This window comes from Vulpes lagopus, chromosome 3, assembly GCF_018345385.1.
Source record: "Vulpes lagopus strain Blue_001 chromosome 3, ASM1834538v1, whole genome shotgun sequence".
NCBI lineage: Eukaryota > Metazoa > Chordata > Mammalia > Carnivora > Canidae > Vulpes > Vulpes lagopus.
Window position 1 is genome coordinate 143,729,919 of NC_054826.1, and position 16,750 is coordinate 143,746,668.

Here is a 16,750-nt window from a genome sequence, read left to right on the forward strand (position 1 = left end):
AGAAGCAGGTTCCATGCAGGGAGCCAGACATGGGACTCAATCCCAGGTCTCCAAGATCATGCCCTGGACTGAAGGTGGCGCTAAACCACTGAGCCACCTCGGCTGCCCAACACATTTTACTTTCTAATTTTACTCATTTTTTTCATTTAAAAATCTTTGAGTGACATAAACTTAATCAGAATACAGAAATACAAAAAAAAAAAAAAAAAGAATACGGAAATACAGCTTATAAATTCTGAGAATTCTTGAAAACAGGTAGTATGTGTGTATATGGTCTTTTAAAAAAAATGGAATCATACTATATATGTTCTACATATTACTATTTAGCAATATATCAAAAATATTCTTCCAAGTCAGTATATTCAGATTCTTCCCATTCTATTTTTTAAGTGTCTACAGTGTAATCCATTCTAAGAATACACCATAATTTACTTAAAAACTTACTTTTTGTTAAGTATTTAGGTCATTTGTATTTTGCTTTGCTTTTAGGTAATACTGCAATGAACCAGAAGCAGTGAGCAAATTTATGCATAAGTGAGAAATGTTTCTATGGACCAAATTCTTGGAAGTGTGTGTGTGTATATATATATGTGTGTGTGTGTAATAAATATTTACAAGTACCACACCAACTGTTCTGCAATGATGTAAAAGTAAATGAGAAAATGTGATCAAGAGTGGTTAAGTTCTCAGCTTAAGGTCTCATTTTAAGTATTAATCAACCTTGTGAAGAATCAGAAACCTGGGTTACAATCACACAGCAGGGTATCACAGCAGGAAAGAAGACAACAAACATGTGAATTACTCTGGCTGTGGAACCTGCCTTTGACAAATTTTTTTAACTGTTGAGACTTGCATTCCTATTATTTAAGTCAGTGAGTATTTATTGAATGCTCAGTGTCAGGCTCTGCTCTATAAGTAATGGAGCTACACTAACAAATAAAAGAGAAAAACCAAAGCAAAGAAATCCTACCCTTATCACTTTACATTCTAGTGGGAGAGACATATAATAAAGAATACACACAATACATGAGTAAATTCAGTAGTGTATTAGAAAATAAGTGCTATGGAGAAAAAATGTAACAAGGTAAAGGGAATTTGGGAGTGGGTAGGGAGGTTACATTTTTAAGGCAGTGAGGCCAGGTCTCATTGAAAATGGTAACTGCAATTTTGAATGGAGTGAATTAGCAATTTACCTGGAGAGATTGCTCCAGTCCAACCCAACCGCCCCCCCCCCCAAAAAAAAAAAGTTGGTTCAAAAATCAAGTACATTCAAACAGGAATGTACTTGTTCTGGTAAAAAAATAAAATAAAATAAAATAAATTAAAAAACAGGCTGAGAAACTGACACAGAGGAAAGAGTACTAGAAAAAGAATTCAGAGAGGTAAGAGGTTGGGGGAGGGCAGCACAGGCAAATCCTACAGAGCACTAGGAGCCACTGAAAGGACTACCTTTTGCTTTGATGAAACAAAGAGCCATCAGCATTATTCCCAATAGCCAAAGGTGGAAGTGACAGAAGAGAATGGAAGGATAAACAAAATGTGGTCTATACATACAATGGAAAAGGCCAAGTGTAACTTAAAAATACCTGAGTCAGAGAGAGACAGAAGAGGAATTCATTACAGAAGACCCAAAGAACAAAAGTCAAAGAAACAGCTTCCATTGGAAGAGAAGACAAAATAAGAATCAACAGGATAGACAACAGGCGATACAGAATATGGTCACCAAGTAAAAAACTTGAACAAGTAGGGGCCTAACTAGGGACTCAAAAATAGGACTTTCCAACTGAAACCAAAGTAAGAGCAAGAAAATGAAGTGTCTGAGACTAAGAAAGTGAAGTTAGAGGGACTGATGGTAAAAGTATATGAAATCCAAACATAAGGGCTTTAAAAGAAAGAGCTTCTGGATAGGAAAGTGACAACTTGGGCAGCCTGGGTGGCTCAGTGGTTTAACGCCGCCTTCAGCCCAGGGCCTGATCCTGGAGACCTGGGATCGAGTCCCACGTCAGGCTCCCTGCATGGAGCCTGCTTCTCCCTCTGCCTGTTATCTCTGCCTCTTTCTCTCTCTTTCTTTCGTGAATAAATTAAAAAAAAAATTTTTTTTTTTAAAAAAAAAGGAAAGTGACAACTTCAGTGACAGGTGACAAAGTAATATCACAGCCTATAATTATCTTATCTGTTCCATGCAACTGTGCATACAGATCCCAAAGAACCTCTTATCACAATGCTTAAGCCATGTATACATCCGCACAGTTAGTGCAATCTATTTCTTCATATAGACTGAATGAGGGAAAGTGTGGGAAGGGCCGAGAGGATTGTTCACTGAAGAAATCCCATGCCCCTTTCCTCCTGGGGTAATTAATGGCAATAAAGGAGTTACTGAAAATCTAACAAAGATGGGGCTCTGAGCTCTGCTTTATTCCCTGAAATCAAGCCTGGTGGGGGGCTACCTACTGTGCCAAGGGACCACACCAAAATGAGTAGAGCACCTAGGGTTAAATGAGACAACACTTCTGCAATACCTGGAGTCATTCAATATTTATCAACTATATTTACATTTCCTCTACATAGTCTTGTTTCCTAGCTTGAAGATAAATATGGTAATATATAATACACATTGTCAAATTAAGTTCAAAGTACTTTGCATAACTAACATTTTTCATTTTTAGAGTTTCTTAAAAAGAAAAGTGGAAAAAAAAAAAAAAAGAAAAGTGGAGATGTCCTTAAAAATTTAATTACTAAGAATAACAAAATTGAAGACTTACCTAAGATTATAACAATTTAGAAACAAATCCAATAATTATACTTATTTTTAAACTATCAGACAACATTGCTAAAGTTAAAGCAGTTGAAAAGAATCTTTACATACAACACAAATTATAGAAGGCCACATAAGCATGGAGAGAGGAATTCTAGAGCTGTGCTGTGCCATTTGGTAACCACTAGTCAGTCACATTTAGCTATTTACAATCTAATTTATTAAAATTAAATTTCAAGTGTGACTACTATAATGAACAAAAGCAAATACAGAACATTTCCATCACTGCAGACAATTCTACTGAACAGTGCTGTTCTAAAGAAGTGGTAGCTAGACTTGGGGAGACAGCCTACATGGTAGGAATCTGTTACTAAGCAACCAGATTTTCTGAACTATTCATAAAGTCATAATAGACATATATTCTAATAGTAACCCTTAGGCCTGGGAGTGTCTTATAAATCACACAAAAATACTCTTCTTTTGCTTTTTCTTTTTAATTGAGTCTGCCATGTTCCCATTTGATTAACTAACTCTACTGAATCAGCGCCACTCTTCACTTGGCATGTTACTGCAGTGCTACTATGCTGCTCTTCCACAGTTTTCAGTAATAATAGAGTCTATATTTGGTTCGTGTAGGTACAGATCCTCCTGCACAGTCAAAACAGTGCCTAACCATAATTTTTTTCAACTTAGAGACTAAAATTACATTGCATGTTTAAATATTCATTTCTCACCGGGGATTACAATCAACTATATTTTCTGTGGCTTTCTTGAGACAGACTGTATTTTTTTAAAAAATGTTTGACAATAGTATCTGAAACTTTAAAGTCCTAACAGTTAAGAAAAATTGATTTCTAAGTGTTTCAAAGACTTACTTTTTATTTATTTATTTATTTATTTATTTATTTTTTTAAAGACTTACTTTTTAAAACAATTTTGTGGATTTAGAGATTAAGTCAAGCCTTATAGTTATTTTACATATTCAGACAAAATTTTCATTTCACATTCTGAATCTGATCTAAGCTTTTATAAGATCATTTAAAAACTTACTTCAAAATTAAGGTCACGGATCAAGATATCTCCATTTGGCGTTGCTAATGGAACATGATCAAATCTACAGAGGAAATTGATTTAAAAAAATTACAATTTTATATTAAACACTAAGCAAATGTAGCTGAAAGAGAATGGCTATTATGCAATTTAACAAATGTTTATGACGCTAAAGAACTCTTCCTATACATACTTTATAATGTTATCAGCATTGATGATTTCTCCAGCACCAGGTATCAAGGGAATGAAGTGTGCTCCTTCTTCAATACCTTAAGTGAAAAACAAGTATTAAAGCATCACGTTATGTCAGTCAAAACTTAAACTATGTGACCTAGTGCATTCATATTTACCCCTTTCCTGTTGCGAGACCATTGTGCGCTCATATTTGCCTTGATTTAAATCCTTTAGTACTTGCATTAATTCTGTAATCCGAGCAGTAAAACTGCAATTAAAAAAAAAAAAGAAAGTCATAATGAAAATTCCAAAGGCCATCTTTCATTACTATTTTTGATATTTATTTGAAAAGTAACTGACATGTAACATTGTACAAGTTCAAAACTTTCATTCAAACTTAACTGAAATTTCTAAAATTATAATTTAGTATAACTATATACTAAGTATATACTTTGTATAACTAACTGTATACTAAGCAAGACAGCTTGGTGGAGGCTCCAAACAGCTGTCTTAAGGAAACATGAAAAGTTCACTCTCAGAGAAAAATGTTCCTTAATTTTCCTATCAAAATGTGCTTAAGGAGCAGGAAATGGGGCTTCAGTTGCTCCTTATTTTAACCTCAACTGGGCACAATCATTAAGTATGACATATTTTTAAAACTTATTTTCTGCAATTACTCAGTATTACTAATCTTACTTACCCAGCCAATCTAGTCATTTCACGGCCAGCCAAAACTATCCGACCCAGAGCTTGAGACATTCGCAAAAGCATTCTTCCACTTTGGTAGTAATCCTTAAATAGAAATAAATACTCATTTTCACTTATATTTCTAAGATTAAAAATTAGCTTTTATTTGTTTTTAAATTTCAATTTCAATTTATTATGGCTATGATTACAATACTTTACCTCTAGAAGTTCTGAATGTGTACTCTTGAGGTGTCGAGGATGAGACAAATCTAGAAAAGGACGACTTACAACTAGGTAACCAACAACAGTGGCAAGATCTGAAACAAAACAGTTAACATTTAATCATTAACAACACTTCACTTTCTCCACAAATTTCATTCCACTACCTTTTTTAAAGCATACTTACATTTGGCAACTATGCTATCAATGAAGCCCATAGAAAACCGAAACAAAATGAAATTATGGAGATGCTCCACCTGGTAGAAAGAAAATACAAAATAATATATATTATGTATGCACATGAAAATATGCATCTACCCTGAAAAAAACTGCATGATTTATTCCATAAATATTTACCGAAAATTTAAAAATTATATAATTTATTCCATAAATATCGCCTATGATTTCTGATTATATGTATGTCACATTTCATGCACAATACTATCACAGAGCAGATGCCAAATACTTTATGAAACCATTTTTATGCAAATGAATGGAAATTGCATATAAATGTTAATTTGGTATTATCTACATATAATATTGTATTCCCAATATTGTCAGATATATATGTGTTAAAACTGATCAATAATCAAAATAATAAAACAGAAGGATAAGCTAATTTAGGTAAAACACTAGCTGTCTAGATTGGTACTCAGTGTTTTGCTTTAGTTGGAAACATCTGGTCTATGCTTTCTCTAAGAATCATATTACACTCAATCTGAACCAAGTGCCAATGTCATCCATGCTGTACAGCCCTGGTCTGTAGCTTTAATCGATCACACACTACCTCAAAATTGAAAGTCTAAAAATGTTCTTAAATTTTCCATCTATCAGATTATTTAAAGCCCTGCATGATCTGGCACTGGACTCTATCTTAAACTTCATCTGCTTCTATATTGTTCCTTTTCACTGAGCTCCAGAAATACTGGCTCCTCAAACATGGTCCTGTCTTAAGGCTTTCCTCTTGTTTTGCCCTCTGCCAGGAATATTGTTGTCCTAGATATTTCTATTTTGTGACTAACTTCCTCATTCCATGAGGGTTTCTGATAAAATGTCACTTCAGGACCAACCCTCTTGCCATCCTACCTAAAATATCTAGGCAACCACCGCGATCACATTGTACCATTTCATCCCATTTTATTCTTGGTCACAGAATTCACTACTATCCAGAACCATATAAAATATTGTTATTTATCGTCTCCTCTACTAAAATATGGGTTTTCTGAGTAGAGGGTGGCATCCTCTATCTTTTGCAAAAGGACAATGACTGAAACATTTATTCAATGAATGCAACATATTACATGCTGTGCTCAATGCTGAAGGTACAATAATGAATAAAATAGACAAGGTCCCTGAACTCATGGAGTTTACACTTGGAGACAAGTGTAAACAAGTGAGACAAGTGTTTGTACATAAGATAATTATAAATTGCATTAAATTGGGAAGTAACTGGTGGAAGCCATTTCAGACAGACTAACCAGAGAAAGCAAGGCCACAGTAAGTTAACTTTTGGGCTAAAATCTAAAGGAAAAGAATAAGCAAGCCATATAAAGAGTGAGCTGATCAACTGCAGTTCTCTGGAAAATTACCTTAAGTGCATTTTATCAGTGAGCACTATCAGAGTTCAGTCATGTCAAATATAAGTAAGACAAAAATCCAATTTCTAAAAGAATTTACTTTTTTAAAGGTTTATCTATTCTAGAAAGGGAGAGGAAGAGACTAAGAGAGAGAATCTTCCAAGCAGACTCCCTCTTGAGCACAGAGTCCCAATGTGCTACTCAATCCCAAAACCTGTGAGATCATGACCTGAACCAAAACCAAGAGTTAGACACTCACCCAACCGAACCACCCAGGCACCCCTGAAATAATTTTAAATGACAATTTCTCTAACCTTTTTAAATCCCCTAAAATGTATTTTTAGTTTCACAAATTTCCACTAAAATGTAAGCTCTTTAGAGGAAGGATTTTTGTAGGTTATGTCCACCATTATTATTATTACTAGAACCTGGAATAAGCACAGGCATCTAGATGGCACTCAATATCTTTGAAATGAAGTAATGAAATTACTTGAATTCAAATTTTCCAATTACTTGAATTCAAATTTTCCAAATTGCAAGAAAATAAAAACTGATTTATGTATAGTTCTTAAAATATATAATATACAAGTTCTTTACATAGAGTATATGACTACTTATGAGTGTCAATACAGACCATAACATCTGAAAAGCCTAAACTATATATGTATTATGTTGTCTTTTATAGAAATAGTTTGCTGACCCCTATTCTAAATAATAATTACCATAGTATCTTCAAGAATGCTACAGAAACAAAATAATTATCACTAAATAAAACTACTAAGCAACCTCTAAAACTATACTGACAATTACTTTAATAAATCAATCTATTTTTGTAGCTGGGAAACTATACTGATATGATAATTTTTATTCTTTTATTTTTTATGAAAATACAGTATAAAAATACTTCATAGTTATTTAAAAATAAGTATCTTAAAGATTTAAGATATATACCTATATAGGTATATATAGATACAGATCAGCATAAGCAAAAAAAAAAAAATCTTTCTATAACTTCATGAGCCTGAAGCATATTATCTTACCAGTTTTCGGAAGACTGAGTGGATTGTCTGCTTTTCTCTCTTATTCCCATTGTAAAAGGCAATTTCTTCACTATTAAAGAAAATAATTTAGTAATTAATTTTAATATTACCAATGCCTGAAAAGTATTTGATGACGGAATATTTTATTTAAATCGACACTTAAGACTATAAGCTTAATGGGAATGTCTGGCCACAGTCCTGTCTGTACTTGAGACCCCGCTCCTAGCTCAGCTGATTAGAGAGCAAAGGAATACACACCTAACTGGATCACAGACCGAACAGCAGCCATATGCTGCATATATAAGTTATGTAGCCTGGTTGGAAAAGATGTGCTGGGCTAGTTCTCAGAAATTTAATTAATTTAATTTCTTTAATAAGAAATAAGAAGGAAGTTCCTATGACATATAGGAAGGCAGGGCTGGGACAGCCATTATAGACGACAAATGGGAGTACAGATCCTACAGGAGGGAGAGGAGAAAACAATAGCTAAGAGAAGCTACAGAGTGATGCCATGACATACAGCTTTTGAAAGACTAAAAAGCAAACCAAGTCCAAACAACCTCACAATGCCGGCTTCCAGGAGCCCTGGCTGCACAGTCGCTATTATGCCAGGAATCCACCATACCCTCACAACAACTTCCCTTTTCTTGAGCTGGCCTGAATGGGCCCATAAGGACCACAAGAATCCTGACTAGAAGAAAAAGGGCATTCGTACAGATGAAGAAAGGTTCAGTGTAGTTAAGAAAAGTCTGTCAAAGTCATACAGCTAGCAAGTTAGGCAGCTGAGATTATAACTCATATCTGACTCTAAAGTCTAGTCTTTCCACTCCCTATTCAGTATGATGTAAACATTCCTAGAAAAATAATTCTTACAGCAAAGTAAAGATTTACATAGGAATCTAGGTGGTATAGTTTAAAAAGCCTTTGATACACACCTAGTACTTCTTTAAAGTCTCTTTTTCCCCTTAAAAAAATATGTGAATTTTATAGTCTAATCCAAAATGTACCTGCATTTTTTCCATTATAAAAAAAAGGTAGCTCTTGCCTCAACCCCTTCAAGCAAAATTAACTTTTTTTTTTTTTTTTTAACATTTTATCTATTGATGACACACACACACAGAGGCAGAGACACAGACAGAGAGAGAAGCAGGCCCCATGGAGGGAGCCCGATGTGGGACTCAATCCCAGGGCTCCAGGATCACGCCCTGGGCAGAAGGCAGGCGCTAAACTGCTGAGCCACCCAGGTGTCCCACAAAATTAACTTTGTATAAAGATGAATCATGTTTGACTTGTGTTTCACTATTTCCTTGGCAGGATAATACAGAGCCCCAGGGTATCAGAATCCCAATTTAAGCAACAATTCCATACCTATAATTACTTTTCTCTTGTCCTCCTACCACCTCTGCACATGAGTATCTTCCTATGGAGGAAGACGAGGTGAGCATTCTACTTCTGACTCATTTAGCTCCATACGATCTCAAAGGGTAAAAACATCCCAGAACACTATGGCTGCCTATCTACCACAACTTTCTTCCTAAGTAAGAGAGCTCCAATTTCCTTAGTTATCCATCTATCCTTTCCTATGCACCCAAATGGTTTAGGAATGGAACCTTATCTATAAGGAATGAGTTCCATTTGGTTCCTGCCCCTAGAAGAAATGGCCTGTTTTTATTTCTGCATTTGTCACAGGGGAGGACGGCTAATGAGATCTGGAACTGCTTTTGCTATCTTGTGATCACAAGAAAAATTAGGTTGAGGAAGGGGCAACATACAAAAGACGGCTGAGCCAGGAGAACATCAAAGAGCCAGAGCCCTGATCCTGTTGTGCCTGGAATGGGGCTATCTAAGAGTTCTTATGTCAAGTACTAAATGTGCTTATTGTTATAGCTACCTGAGTCAGGGTTTTCTGTTTCTCACAAAAGAAAGCATTCTAGCTGATACCATCTTTGATTCACTTGGCAAATATCTCTCTGCACAACCAACCATGTATTCTTCCACATACCTACAGCACAACACTCTGTTTAAAATTGGTACCATTTTAGCAATACAAGGAAATAAAGGAAGAAGGAACCGTTAAAAGAGTATTCTGAGTAATTTTGTAAATGCTTTACATACTAAATAAAGATTAGGACCCTTAAAATGACTTAAGGTTTATAGAGCAATACATGAGAAAATTTACTGAGTACCTACTACATATCAAAACCTTTGCTGGAAGCTTTGTATATTATCTCATATTTAATCCTCAAGATAGTATTGTATTATACTCTCCATTATAAACAAGATAAGTGAAGCTATAACTAACTTGCCAAGGTCATATTATATATAATTGATAAGTGGAGGAGGCATATTCTAAAACTAGTCAGGCTGGCTCCAAAGCCTAATACTTTTTCTTCCTATTTTGGAAAATGCCTGGAAAATAGGTAGAGATACATTTAGGGAGACTGAATTACTGAATTAGTAGTCCATATATAGTCTCAAAATAAAAGCGTGTGTGGATAAATTGAGACAGGTTTTTATTTGAAGAAGTATTATAAGTAAATTTTTTAAAAAAGATTTTATGTATTTATTCATGAGAGAGAGAAAGAGAGGCAGAGACATAGGCCGAGGGAGAAGCAGGCTGGAGACCAGATCCGGGTTTCCAGGATCACACCCTGAGGGGAGGGCAGATGCTCAACTGTTGAGCCACTCAGGGTTCCCTATAAGTAAATTTGAATTTGAATTGAACTTTGAGTGTGTTTAAAGTGAAAACAACAGAAAATTAGTCAATAAAAGATATGAAGAGGTGAACCAGGGATACTACACAGTTGAAAATGAGAGAAATGCTGAGGATTACTAATCTATAAAACTGATATTCTTCATAATGTGTTATTCAAAAGAGGTAAATACAGACACACACACAAATACAAATTTGTAAGAGTGCCTACCAGACTTTGTGGAGTTAAGTTATATGACAACAATATCCATAAAAAACAAATTTTTAGTACACCTAAATTTAATACATTTCTCCTTACCTGTTTGTGATAAGCCGGGAATTAACAAATCTATACTCTCCTTCATACTTTTGCTCAGTTATTGTCATCTTACCAATGGGTCTTCTAAGTCGAGTTAGGAATAGCCCAGAAACAATCAAGTAGGCCATCATACTTGTTGGGCCCTATTATTTTTGGAAGAGAATATACGAAGTTCAAGGATACCATAATAAATTCACTGGATGCAACATGCATAATTTCTATCATCAGCTCCAGTGACTTTGAGAGAAATTGCTCTTTTGGTTACTTTTTCCCCCTTATTTCTTTTTTCAGAAAATACACACTGGGCCTTCAGGTTTTTAACTACTCACCTATTCTGTTCCTTCTTCAACACGGTAGCTCATCCCCAGCTTTCCTGAAATTGCCTACCTAAAAACTCCTCATTGTAGTCCTCATTCTTCCCATGGCATCTAAAACTCTTTTGATGGAATGCTTCCTGATATTCCCTTAAGATTCCACAAAAACTCTCAGATCTCTCTCTCTCTCTCTCTCTCTCTCTCTTTTTTTTTTTTTTTTTTTTTTTTGCCTTCTGTTGGAATGTTAATATTCCCTGAGGTTTCTTTTTTTTTTTCCCCCTGAAGTTTCATCCTTAAGTCTTTTCTCCCAAATTTTTATCTCTACCCCATCACTCTTAAGAATCTAAGGTAGCATTTCCAAGTAAATACCATATACCTTCACCTCACTATTCTATAGGGCCTCAAGCTAAAGTCCCCCAGATAAGCTCTACCTGCCTTTCCCTTCTTACATTTTGTTTGCAGCTGCCATAACTTCTAACTTGGTGAGTAACTTCATCATTGACTAACCGAAGCGAGAAACTTTAAGTTTACCTCTCTGAGCTTATCACAAGCACTTCCCTCACTCCTTCTATATCCTAGGATCTGTCATACTAAAACTATTTCCTGAACGTGCCATTCAATGAAGTGCTCTGAAAGCTCAACATATCTAACAGATAACTCATCCTCCTCAGAGCAGCTCAAATATCACCTCCAGTTCTTCAGACACAAAATATTTTATTATAACTTCTGTTACTACTGTACTTATGACTCTGCATAATAACTGTCTGAATACCTATTCTTTCACTCGATTATAAACCTTTTTCAGATGGAACTGTGTCTTATTTTTTTATCCCCACTACCTAGTACAATAAATGTGGACTATAATTTGTATTCAATATTTTTTAATTAAATATGATTGATCTGATGCATTCAACAATCAATGCAAGAGTGGGCAAAGGAGAGAACTAAAACAGTTTCTACCTTTGAGAAATGCAGAATCAGATAACAGGAATACATGGAGAGGTATTTAGGTATTATAAAAATGTAGTAAGTACCATAAAAATACTGCAGCACAGAGACACAAGAGGGATTAGGCCTATTCACTTGCTTATAGTAAAGATTTTTTTTTTAATTTATTCATTCATGAGAGACATAGACAGAGAAAGAGAGGCAGAGACACAGGCAGAGGGAGAAGCAGGCTCCATGCAGGGGACCCAATGTGGGACTCGATCCTGGATCTCCAGGATCCCACCCTGGGCCTAAGGCGGTGCCAAACCGCTGAGTCACCAGGGCTGCCCCTCACTTGCTTATAGTAAAAACAAGCCAGAAGAATAATTAAACTTGTATCACAGGGTTGCAAAAGGTTAGGAGGATAGATGAAAAAATTCAGATAAAAAACTACTCTCCCCGGTGTTCTGGAAAGTGGCAAAAACCACTGTATAAATTATGTATTAATCAACTACAAGATGTGTATGCATATGCATGTACACACACACACAGAATAGTCACACTATCACATGGTCATATAGTAAGTATGTAACAGGTACATCACATATTACATGACTAAAGTTATACTTTAATAAGGACACTCAGAGAAAGTTTTTTTTTTTTTTTTTTTCAGAGAAAGTTTAAACATCATTCTTACCAACACAAATATTAGAATGACAGGATAATAAGGCTCATGAGATAGTCAACCATTTATATTATTATAAACTTACATATTATGTTATAAACCATTATAGCCACTCTAAAGGTATTTCTGATATTTTAACATTTATATTAAAATGGCTGCCTCCAAATCTCTCTTTAGACATTACTTTACAACAGCAAGAATATGAATGTTAAGGTTAAAGCACTTCTGGTTATTAATGCCACAAATTTTCCAAGTATCTACCTTGAGGAAAATTCAAACACCAAATTAGAGCACTTTTCAAGTCTCTAGTACAGTATTATTTTATAACTAGACTTTATTAGGTACATGAGATACATAAAAATTCCTACAAACAATCCGGCTATTTACAACACAGTACTATAGCAATTTAAAAGATAGATAGATAGATAACAGATTAAACTTACCTGAGCTCCTATTGCACTTGTTAACTTGAAGATATACAAAACTATGTCTAAAAATGGCTGTAAATATTAGAAGGTAAAAAATTAAAAAGAAGTAGATTGTGTAGACTGGTAGCTAATAAAACATGATAAATATAAAATGCCGTTCAACATTTAACATATAATGGTCAACATGCAGTATTCCCATTACATATAATGTACTATAACAGTATATAAACAAACAACAAATACATAAAGGCAACAGTTCTTATTCTCACAAAACTTAAAATAGACCATAACCAATGTCTACTGACCATCAAGTGGGAAAAACATGTATCATTTTCCACCAACTAAGGTAGTTCTACTGTGATAATTAACCATTAGTAACTTAGTAACTTCTTAATGTAGTGTAAAGACACTGAATAAAAGGACCTGAGATGTAACTCCAAATCTAGTACCAGGTTCCTATATAACTAAACCTGGTTCCTATATAACTAAACCTATAAAACAAAAGGCCCTTCGTGCTCGTACTATTGTCTAATTCTATTCAATATCCGTATGTTGAAATAAATGAATGAGCCTATAATTTTCTGATATAAAACTCAAGCTTCTAGAACTAAAACAAGACATTAATATACTACTGCTCCTTACACAGAGACAACTCAAATGACATAAAAGTTTGTACATATTTTGAAGTGTTTTTCAAAAACCCCATATTATATTCATTCACTTTAAGTCTATAGCCACTCCTTTCTGTTGGCTGTTAACCTCTTCTGTTTTGCCTTATAAATTACCAAGAAGCTAGACATACTTATAAACTTCAAGCACATTTAAAAGTTGACAAAAATGATTCATCATTTAAGTCACAGTTTAAATAATGAGATGTTAAAAACAGTAAATATACTGTAGTGCAGAGCACCACTACAATTATTTTAAATTTTCCTCTATTGCCAATGTGATAAGATCTGAGCAATAGAGCTGCTCAAGTGCCAAGATGTAAAGAATACATAACAATGTCTACAGAATTACACAAAAATTTGTATTTACAGTCCCCCACCCCTATATACACAGATAACTAACTACAAAATGTGATAATGGGAGTAAAAGAAAGCTGAATTAATGAACGATTTATAGTTTTCAGAGTTCCTAGAGTATGGAATCAGTTAGGAAAGCTGAATAAGAAGTTTGGCATGAAGTGAAAAGACATCCTAGTAATGGGTCTGTCATGAGGGGGCAAGGTCTATGGATACACAGCACTTTTCTAAGAACTGCCTGCCGTCCCTCTATCCACATGGTTGAAGCAGGAGCATTCCTATTCTTACAATATGACCTGGCCCCTTGTATATCGTTCTTTTGACTACGAGTGGATATCTGGATCAAATGTGGCCAGACACAAGGATACTATAATTGGTCCACTTTGAGACAAACTCCCACTCCAGACCAAGAACAGTCATGTCAATTAGAGTAGGAAATAGGGCATCTAGGATAAGAGGGGAGGAAATGCTAGGTAGATTATCTTGCCGGTGCCCTGTACATGTCCCAGACAAGACAGGAGGTGATGGCAAAGAAGAGGACTTAATAGGAAGACGATAGCAAAGCTGTACAGGGTGGTGAGATAAGATAGTAAGACGAATAAGATCTGAAGAAATTGGCAGGAAGAAAACTGGTTAAAGCCCATCATCAGTCTCAAGAGCTTTGGCAATATTCGGAGGGGAAACAGTAATTAGAAAACTGAAATAAACTAGTATCTTATGAAAATTTTTTAACTATTATTCAAATGTTCTATTAGAATTAGAGATAATGAAGCACAGAAATGGACAGGAAGGAAAAAGTCCTAGCCTAGTGTTATGGATGTGGAACTGGAAACATAACCTGACGATCAATTTCTACCAACTGCCACAAGTTCACAGGTCAGGTAACAAAAATTTACATTTCTGTTGTTTTAGTGAAATCAGCCTGCAAAATTCATACAAAATCTTTGCAAGACAGTAAATTCTTAGGCACCTCCAAAAATAAGAGAAAATAACTGGAATCAAAACTATTATAACAAGTCTAATTCTCTTATAGATGCACTTAGTATTTATATGCTACATGTCCATCAAATCAATTCTATATAAATTTGCTGAGATTCAAAACTCAACAAATTAGCAAATAATTTTTAAAAAGAAAATAAAGAAACTTACCTTACTAAGATTTGAATACAGATCAACTACACTGTTACAAAACTTTTCCACATCTTGTGTAAGCAGCTGGTCTGGATTGGCTATTCTGTTGTCCAGATTTCCCATTTTATAATATGTGAAAGTTCTAAAATAGGTGTAAGAAAATAATTTAAAATAAATTATTTTAAAAACAGTTCACATTCTAGCAGACAGTGCAAATTCAGAGAAACAGAAGAGTTGAAAGAGGCCTTAAAGACTGTCCTTACTGGACAAACAGTGTATGTTCTCATTCATTTGGGGAATATGAATAATAGTGAAAGGGAATATAAAGGAAGGGAAAAGAAATGTTGGGAAATATCAGGAAGGGAGACAGAACATAAAGACTCCTAACTCGGGGAAACGAACTAGGGGTGGTGGAAGGGGAGGAGGGCGGGTGTTGGAGGGGAATGGGTGACGGGCACTGAGGTGGACACTTGACGGGATGAGCACTGGGTGTTTTTCTGTATGTTGGTAAATTGAACACCAATAAAAATTAATTAAAAAAAAAAAAAAAAAAAAAAGACTGTCCTTACTTTAGAGATAAGGAAGCAAGTCCAGAGAAGGAAGACTTGCAAATTAATCGAAGAGCCAGGATTAGAGTCTAAATTGCTAAGATCTTTCCCAATGTGCTTCTGAGTCTAAGAGCAATTTCCTTGAACCATATCCGATACAAAGGAAAGATTTCTATATCTCAATATCACAAGCATTTCTATTTAAGTATTTTTAACATAAAAATAGGTTATCACTTACTGGAGATACTCCTCATAGAGGTATTTAGTTAGTCTTACTCGAAAGCACAGTTTGAGCTCATTTAACCCAAACTTCAAGAAGTTATTAACTACAGAGATCTGAAACAAACAAACACATATTACTGGTTTTATTACATTTCTGCTTACAAAATTATAATTTATTTTTCTATCATTGCCTCTGTCCCGAAATCTATTGATTTTTATAACTGATAGTCCAAATTGACATAATTCGGTGCTGTTTTACTCAGTTTACAAAGAGAACATGCTACACCAAATGCAATTGGCTATATTATCCTGATACATTAAAACCTTTCTTGAAACTTAGAGTATGTCAATATCATTAATTATGAGAAACAACTTGATACTTTTGTAAACAAACAAAAAGCCAAATCTGTCACCTTTGTATCCAATGTAAAGGAGCCCTGACATTTTTGTTTGTACCTTCTATTTCCTACTACAGACACTACACAACCCTAGACAATGAAATTCTACTTGCGTTTGTTACAAAAATACTATAAATTTCTTATCAACTAATACCATTTCCAGATTATTTCTAGAGTCACCTCTACTTCTCTTTTCCATCATTATATTAAAAATTATTCCATAGTTCCAAACTCACATTTACATAAATATTTTCTCAAGAAAATGCTGGTTGTTTATGGAATCTCAATCTTTTACTGATACCTACACTACTTATCTCAAGCTTTTTTTAAAGGTCTAAAAACCATATAACTATATCATCAAGTTTTATTAAATATCTGAGATTTTCTAAGTAGCTAGATTTTATAATCAAGCTTTTTTCTCCCTATTTATAATACAAAAATTCTTACAGTGGCAATAAAGAACCAAGCTAAAAATTATCACTTGTGATTTAAACCTAACACTGACCTTTATTTTTAATAAATTCAGATAATAAATCCCAATTTCATGAAACTACATTAG

The 16,750-nt window shown here is 34.5% G+C and overlaps 1 protein-coding gene across 2 annotated transcripts in view; it reads right to left on the reverse strand.

Moving 5' to 3' along the window:
- The window catches only part of ABCD3 (ATP binding cassette subfamily D member 3), a 73,995-nt gene that overhangs the window by 16,208 nt on the left and 41,037 nt on the right, over window positions 1–16,750 (reverse strand). For both annotated transcript variants that reach the window (XM_041748122.1, XM_041748121.1), the window contains exons 6-16: window positions 15,810–15,907; window positions 15,042–15,165; window positions 12,883–12,939; window positions 10,514–10,656; window positions 7,503–7,572; window positions 5,073–5,142; window positions 4,886–4,983; window positions 4,680–4,771; window positions 4,156–4,247; window positions 3,999–4,074; window positions 3,806–3,869 (exon numbers count right to left, since the gene is read on the reverse strand). In XM_041748122.1, coding sequence (XP_041604056.1) covers window positions 3,806–3,869; window positions 3,999–4,074; window positions 4,156–4,247; window positions 4,680–4,771; window positions 4,886–4,983; window positions 5,073–5,142; window positions 7,503–7,572; window positions 10,514–10,656; window positions 12,883–12,939; window positions 15,042–15,165; window positions 15,810–15,907 — 984 coding nt within the window. The remainder of the gene's footprint in view (window positions 1–3,805; window positions 3,870–3,998; window positions 4,075–4,155; window positions 4,248–4,679; window positions 4,772–4,885; window positions 4,984–5,072; window positions 5,143–7,502; window positions 7,573–10,513; window positions 10,657–12,882; window positions 12,940–15,041; window positions 15,166–15,809; window positions 15,908–16,750) is intronic.